The sequence below is a fragment of the Indicator indicator genome, chromosome 14 (assembly GCF_027791375.1).
Source record: "Indicator indicator isolate 239-I01 chromosome 14, UM_Iind_1.1, whole genome shotgun sequence".
Classification (NCBI taxonomy): Eukaryota; Metazoa; Chordata; class Aves; order Piciformes; family Indicatoridae; genus Indicator; species Indicator indicator.
In genome coordinates, this window is record NC_072023.1 from 6,816,149 (window position 1) to 6,823,968 (window position 7,820).

Sequence of the window (7,820 nt, forward strand, 5' to 3'; positions counted from 1 at the left end):
ACTTCTCGACGCTCCCGCACCCCCAGCCCCACAGCACGCATGCGGGCCAGAAGTCCCGCCCCCTTCGGCCGCGCCCTATTTTCTGGTCCCGCCCTTCGGGTCCCACCCCTGCTCAGAGTCCGCCCCTCAAGCCCCACCCCTCCCCCAGGCCCCGCCCCCTGTGTACGTCAGCGCGACGCGGCGCGGCGGCGGTTTGAATCGCGCCGGGCTGGCGCTTACTGGCAGTTGCGGGTATGGCGGTACTGCGGCCCTTCGACAAGCTCCCGGCGCTGAACTCTGCCACCATCCTGGTAAGCCCGGTCGTGCCCTATCGTGACCTACCCCACCCCACCCCACTCCGCTTTCGCTTTCTAGGGCTTCGTCTTGTAGTCGGTGCCTGCATGTCCCCCATTCGCCGCCGCCGCAGACAGCCTCTTGGATGCTATGGCTTCCTGGCTGGACGCGGCTCCGGACAGCGAGCCCCTGGCAGCGGGGCAGCCCCCGGCTGAGCACCGCCTCCGGGGTGCCCTCTGAACAAGTTTTTCCCCTTTTGTCCTCGCAGCTGGTAGGTTCGGATGAAGGCCTCCAGGAGAAGCTGGCGAAGGCGATGCTCCAAGAGAAGAAGAATTTCAGGCTCAATATGTAAGTGACGAGGGGTGGGGGCGGCGGTGCGCCACCTGCAGCCCTGGCCCTGCCCGCGGTGGGAAGGCTTTGCCCATGAGATGGAGCCAAAGCAGCGGCTGTGGCGTTAGCTCACGGGAAGTTTTCTCCGCAGAAATACTCTCACCGACACGGCTTGGGAGCGCAGCTTCCCCTCGCGTGGCGGCAGCTGAAGCTGCAGGCCATTCGCTTCCGAGGCACAGCTGGCTCCCGTGGGCGCTGAATGCGCGGCTGCGGCCGTCGCCGTCTGCGGGAGGCAAGCTGCGCTGTCTTCGGGGCGAGCAGTTTGGGCACAATGAGAAATGAAGGTGGAAATAATCCTCACCACTTATCGTGTTCGCTGTGCACATCGCCCTGCGGATGTTGCACAAATGTTTGATTACTGTATTTCAAGGGTGTAAGAGGAGAACAGATTGTCCTAGCAATATGCAGGAATTAAACATCCTGGGACAAACCGGAACAAGTACAATGCTTGCAACTACTTGAAAGCAAACAGGTTTTCCTGGAATATGTCTGTTGCTTTTGGCTCTCTTCAGAGCTGCTTTCCATTCTGTGTGCATGCTCGTGGTTTTTCTTCTCCAGCTATTAAGATCTGTTTGGAATTTTTACTTAGCTGTATGACAAGTCCTGTCTTAAAAGCTTGATTAACTAAGTTTTTGCGATATAATGTCCTTGACAGCTCTCCTGCTGAGACCGAATGAGATTAGTCAGCTCTTCAGAAGGTGTTTGTGTTATTTTGCTGCTGTTATCCAAGGCTATGCGATAAAGGCAAATCCAAGCTAATGCTCCACTAGCCAATTAGAGCAGTTGTACTACTCTGATCATCTCTGCTCTCATGCCATCATCTTGGATGTTTGTGCTAGCTAATAACAAATTAAGGACTCCATTATCTGTGCAAATCCTGCAGCCTTTGCTGAACTGTGGACTGCCATAACTGGATGGCTACTGGTACTACAGCTGGGTAACTACCCCAAACCATGGAAACTTGTGCTTGTACTACAGACCAAATAAGTATTGGTAGGGAAGGAGAAGTCTGTGACAGGTTTTTGTGTTGCTTTGGGACCATGCACATTACAAAGCGATATGATGTCTTATCTGCCCAGTCTATCTCTCAGATAAAACTGATGAAGGAAACATTACAGGGCTGGGGTTTTTATGTCTCATACCACTAAGGAAAAAGGCTTTGGCAGTGTGTATCTGGAGGCTACTGTGACCATCTAGTGATGTTGGTTTAAATATAACAGCATTCCAAAACTTGGAGGGTTTTTTAGGGTTGAGGGGTTTGGTGTTTGTGTTTTGTTTTTTTTTTTTTCCCCTAGATAATGAGATCTTACTGTATTTTCCTTTCACCACAGGCCTTCCCTAAATTTCACCTTAAATTAATAAGCTTGTTGGTGTTGCATTTTGTTTCTAACGTGCATTTTACTCATACCTTGTGTTACTTTCAGGATGTTTTTATTAAATCATAAGTTCTATAATTACAGGAAACAAAGCACCTTTATTTGGACTGCAAATGATTAATAGAAGACAATATGTACCATGCTGGGGAAATATGTTAAGATTTAATTGCTGGATGTAGTAATTCCCAAGGAGACCAAAATCAGTGTTTAACTCTGGGATTTCAGAAAGGAAGGATTGTGAGAGAGACTGAAATTCTGGATTTTTTTTTTTTTTTGTCTAATCTTTCAGGTCATATTCCAAAAATATGGTGCTGATAACAGGTTGTGTAGATATGTGGTAGATACCCCATCCCTGTGAACGTTCCAGGTCACGCTGGATGGGCCTCTGAGCAACCTGATCTAGTTAAAACGTCCCTGTTTACTCAGGGGTTTGGACTAGACAACCTCTAAGAGTCCCTTGCAACCCAAATCCTTCTATAATCTTCCCCCCTGGAAAGCCCCAGATCTGCAGTACTGAAGTTTGGTGGTTTGCTTTTGTTTTTTGGTTTTTTTTTTCTTTTTTGTAGTGGGAAGAGACACCAAAAATCCACACCCTGTAATTCTTCCAACAGTGTATCAGCAGTGGTGGTATTGTGGTGGTGAAGGGCACTTAAACTAACCTAGTAACTCCTGACAGTGATGGAGATAAGAAGTGGGGTAATGGTATAATAGAAGTTCTAAGTTCATCCATGTTTTGTGCCCCTGTACTTGGCACAGGTGAGATTACACTTCAAATACTGTGTTCAGGTTTGGGCCCCTCACTACAAGACAGACCCTGAGTTGCTGGAGGATGTCCAGAGAAGGGCAATAAAGCTGGTGAAGGGTCTAGAGAGTAAGGTATAAGGTGCAGCTGAGGGAACTGGGATTGTTTAGTCTGGAGAAGAGGAGGCTGAGGGAAGACCTCATTGCTCTCTACAACTACCTGAAAGGGGGTTCTAGTGAGGTGGGGGTCAGTCTCTTCTCTCTCGTATCAAGTAATAGGACAAGAGGAAGTGGCCTGCAGCTGGGCCAGGGAAGGTTTAGATTGGATACTTGGAAAAATTTGTTTCCTGCAAGAGTGGTGAGGCATTGGAACAGGCTGCTGAGGGAGGTGGTGGAGTCGCCATCTGTGGAGGTATTCAAGAAATGCATGGACATTGCACTTTGGGGCACAGTTTAATGGCTGTGGTGGTGTTATGGTGGTGGTCAGACTCAATCCTGGAGTCTTTTCCCACCAAAGCAATTCTATGAGTCTGTTAAGCTACACTAGTAAATTTCTGGTTTAAGGTTTTGCAAGTGTAACAAACCTGTAACACGGAGAGCTGAGAAGGCAGCCTCTCTTGTATGAGCAGTACCTCTGGAATGAGACGGGAAAGCACTGAAGTGTTATAACTGCAACCTGGCAGCAGAATATACCAGTAAAGCACTGGGGTTCACCTCTTCAGAAAGGACTCTAACGAGCAAGACTGCCATGCAGAGTTGTGCAGAGAAGATGTTTCTATGAATCTTGTTATGCTCTAATAAGCTTCCCTTTAACAACCTTGACTAGCAACTATTGTTGTGGCTGTCAGCAGCTATGAGTAGGCTTAAGCTATGAGAATGCCAATTAAAGAATCACAGTGACTCTTCAGTGCCTACATGTTTAGTAACGAATGGGCTTTCTGGTAACCTGCTACACAGTGAACTGCAATGGTTATGGTTAAGTGGATACTCCTTTGCCAAGCTATTTGATTAAACTGAAAAATGTATTGTCTTTCAGTCACCTTGCTACATCCCTCCCCTTGCCTTCAGAGAGGGATCACCTTCGGCCCAGGATAGATTTGGTTGTGTTTATGCTTGACATCAAGAGCAAATACAGGTAAGAGAAGGGTAAAAATAAAAGAAGGGATTGCTGCCTAAATCTGCGTTTTTACTGTGTCAGAATTGCTGAATAGTAAATTTCAAACTCAAATCTTGCTGTGGTGGAACAGGCCAGTAATGCACACAGAGGTTTTCTGGCTTTCAGCAATGGATTGGAACCAAGCCAATCTGTCCAATAACATGCCTGTTAGGCACTAAGTTGCCATAGCAGAGAAGGCAGAATTTATTCCTGAATCTGTTTCTGGGATGGCTTTGGTGCTGCTAAATTCTGTAATACATGCTTGGCTGACAGGCACTAGGCAGTGCTACCTAATAACCATCCAGTTGCTGCCTCTGTCCCCAGTTCACTGATCCTGCTGGTCAAGTGGGATCAGCACTATGGGTGTGCTTAGGCAAAAGGGAAAGGTCTGCAGGTGTTGATCCCTTTTCCCTCATCTTGTGCTCATCTTTGTAGGAATATTTGTGTCCTCAGGCCATAAGTGAAGACTTGCTGATGCACAGAAGTCAGCATTTTTTCACTCGCTTAACTTGTAACTGATGATCCTGGGCTCTCATTTACCAGAAATGACAGGCCCAGCTGCATACTTACAGCACAGATGGTGCTGCAGAAATGTGTGGGCTAGCTCTTCTGAAAGAGCCAAAGTAGTGCTGAAGTCTTGTTGGATGATAATGAATTTGGACTCTTGGTGTCCACAAATCATGGAGGACACTCTTCTAACTAAGTCTGGCTCTTGAGTCAGGTAGAAAAGATTCATTATGGATTATTAAACAGCTGTGAGTATTTAGAGGTCTCTGATGCCATGCTTTTAGCATGGATAATAAGTCTGCCAGCGCACAGATCAGCAGATGTTAACATCATTGTTTTCCAAACTGTGCTTCTGAAAGTTATTCCTTTTGTCCTTATGCTGCACTGGTTTTCCTTCCCCATCCAACTGGATTGTCTGTGCTTTTCTGACAGCTTGAGGAACGTTGAAGCTTCCCTAGATTATGTGGATGCCAGGTTCTTCTTGGGGAAAGTGTGCTTTCTTGTCACTGGGGGTAGGTATGGCATCTGCCCTCTTCCTCCTCTCCGAGCAGGACAGCTCACTGTTGCTTTCCTTAAAACAGGGCAATGTCTTAACTTAAAACAAAGGAAGGCAGTGGGTTTGTTGGAAGCTTTGTTTAAATTATCTCTGACCTCACCTGCTTTTCTTTATTGTTTTCTTAGATAAAGCACAATTCTCTCATGGTCACTTTTTCTCTCCTCTTTGTTTTGCCAGTCAGACATCACTTCTCTGTCCCTAATACTTGAATATGATTTGATTATTGTGTGGTTTTTTTAATGTCTCTTCCTGTGGCACTGCAGAACTCTTCTATTCATTCTTGCAGATCTGTCTTAATGATAATCTTAATGAGCAGTGAGAAACATATGATACTGTGGTAATAAAGTGAATCTAAATGGGTGAGCTACTAAACTACTAAGTATAGTTTTAATGCAAGACTGGCAACCCTGTTGTATACTGTCCGGCCTGATTGTGCCTCTAACCTATCTCTTTCCCTCTACCTTGAGCAGAGAGGATGCTTTCCTGGGTCCCCATCCCAGTTCAGCTCTGAGGAACTGGAGGGACCAGGCTGTACTGCTCTAGTGTTGGTACAGAGTTGCTGTGTCCCTGAAATTTGGGAGTCAGGGGTCCTAATGCTGGTGTGAGAAGGAGTCATAGAATTATCTTGTGCTATGGCTCTTTTGACAGAGTAAATTCCTCAGAAATATGACCACCCTGTAATACCACATGAGTCAGGAGGGCTTCTGATTTGTGTGGAAGTTTCTCTCCATGTTGAGGGTGTACTGGTCCCTTGTCCAAAATGTTATGTTTCAATGGTCAGTAACGTGGCAATACAATTCCTGCTGTCAGTAATATGAAAGGCTTCTCTTGCAATTCTGTCACAAACCTTGCACCATTCTGTTTGTACTGTTCACTGTTGCCCTACCTTCTGTGGTGCTCTCAAGGTTAGCTCTGGATCATTCTGTGGATGTGGATTTTCCTGGTAGCTTCTCTTCACTGAGTGTTGATTATGATGCTTGTGACATAGAAAAACTTTCTGTAGTTGGCAGGGTGAACTACTCCAGCATAGAGGTGAATGCCATCTGGAGACTGGGTGAAGTCTACTGCAGTCCTGTGCTGTTCTGTGAGCTGGAGGTAAGGTGCTTATTTGGTGTCTGAAGGGAGGTGTGAATTTAACTGTTCTCTGATCCTTAGGAACATCATTACCTTAGCAATAAATATTAAGTGCTGTCATGTGTCAGACCAGACCCTTTCTGCAAGAACAAGCAGAGGTACAAGAGTCTAACTGTCCTTGAAATGAGTCTTCCAGATTACCTGCTCTTTCCTATGCTACTTCAAAGCCTCAAGAAGCCAAGTCTAAATTAACAAAGAATTCTCTGATAGACAAAGCCTTGGTCTACCTGTTCTTTGAGGCATTTTTGTCTTCCTGGGAGCCCCAAGGCTCTTTTTTTCATGTAACTCTCTTGCCCCTCTAATGCTTCCTGTTAGCCAGGCTTTGGTGCTTCACAGCCTGTTTTGCCATCTGATGTGCCATTCTTTCCAACTACCTGCGTGGTCTGAAAAGCTGGAGGGAGAGTTTGGCATTCAGCAGTAGCACACTTCACTTTTCCATGTACTCCTCATCCCACCCTCGGAGACTGCTTCCTTGCCAGCAGGTAGCCCTTCCTTCCTTTGGCAGCCCCTTCAGGGTGTTTTAGCTGACAATGCTGTACCTTCCCTAATATTAGGGGAATAAATTGGCTGCTCCTTTAGGATATCCTGTGGCTAGCCACTTTGAACCATATTTAATGCCAGTTCCAGTTCTTTCTTTTAGCACTGCTTTTCTTTTCTTCTACTGACTAATTTCTCCATTCTCTTTACAGTTGGATGGGATACGAGTTGCCACTGCTCAGCGACTTCTCCGGATGTTACAGATCTGTGCTGGTCATGTACCAGGAGTTTCTGCCTTGTACTTTAGCTCACTGATGAGAAACTCTGCTGATTACTAGCTTCTCATTGTGAGAATTCAGCCACATTCATCAGTTTTTTCACTTCGGGCATTCAAGCTGCTGCAGTTGGAACTACTTTGGGAAGTTTTTTTGCCTGGCTTGTCGTGACTGCTCATCCAGAGCTGCTCTTAGTTGCTAATCTCTCAAGAAAAGTTTGATGGATAATGTACAGATGCTGTGGGGGAGTGGGTGGTGGGCAGTTTGAATTGGGGATTCCTATTCATTATTACAACTGAATCCCATTTCATGTTCAAGTTTATCAGTGGCTGTGACTTGTGTCCTATTGAGAGAATATCAGCCACTATTCCAAATGTCACATTCACACTTTAAAAGCCACCAGAGTACTAGAGAAGAGGCAGCAGGCTTATGCTTGCTTTCACCTGAAAGACAGCACCTTGGACTAATGTGAGGCCTTGCTGCCAGGTTTTGTCTCCCCACCGAGAGAAGAATGGGGAAGGAAGGCTGTCCTGCAGCTTCAAGACAGACTGCAATTGGCAGTGAATGATCCAACTGTGTGAGCATCTGCCCAGTAAAGGGCTCAGTATTTCCAAGCCTGATACCTAACTAGGGAGGAAGGGACTAAAGAAGGTTATCTAGCATGTTAGCTTTCCTTTAGGTATTTAAAGGAAAACAGCTCCATCTGTCAAGCCCGGGATAACAAGCAGTCTGTCAAGCCCAGCCCCTAGGGCTAACCAGAGATGAAACAGCAGACTCTAGACCACGTGTAGAGGGAACATCTGTTGATTCTTCCAAGTTGGGTGTATGCTGTCTATGATTTCTTAACTGTCAGGTTCTTGTCAGCAGTTGTTTATGCCTTATCCTTCTGCAAGTCAGTAGTGTGTTTTGGAATTGTAAGTTAATAATATACACTG

At 46.1% G+C, this 7,820-nt stretch overlaps 1 protein-coding gene across 1 annotated transcript; it reads left to right on the forward strand.

The window, feature by feature from the left end:
* Window positions 1-233: 233 nt before the first annotated feature.
* On the forward strand, window positions 234-6,948 carry CENPM (centromere protein M). The gene is made up of 6 exons (XM_054386800.1): window positions 234-290; window positions 542-621; window positions 3,817-3,915; window positions 4,876-4,955; window positions 6,003-6,094; window positions 6,823-6,948. Exons 1-6 carry the CDS (start codon window positions 234-236, stop codon window positions 6,946-6,948), a joined length of 534 nt encoding a protein of 177 aa, XP_054242775.1.
* Window positions 6,949-7,820: the final 872 nt, after the last annotated feature.

Excerpts from the sequence above, each read along its gene's own strand:
- CENPM (XM_054386800.1), top strand. The coding sequence starts at position 234 with ATGGCGGTACTGCGGCCCTTCGACAAGCTCCCGGCGCTGAACTCTGCC. Across the intron at positions 291-541 it reads TGAACTCTGCCACCATCCTG|CTGGTAGGTTCGGATGAAGG; the intron begins GTAAGCCCGGTC and ends TTGTCCTCGCAG. Across the intron at positions 6,095-6,822 it reads TGCTGTTCTGTGAGCTGGAG|TTGGATGGGATACGAGTTGC; the intron begins GTAAGGTGCTTA and ends TTCTCTTTACAG.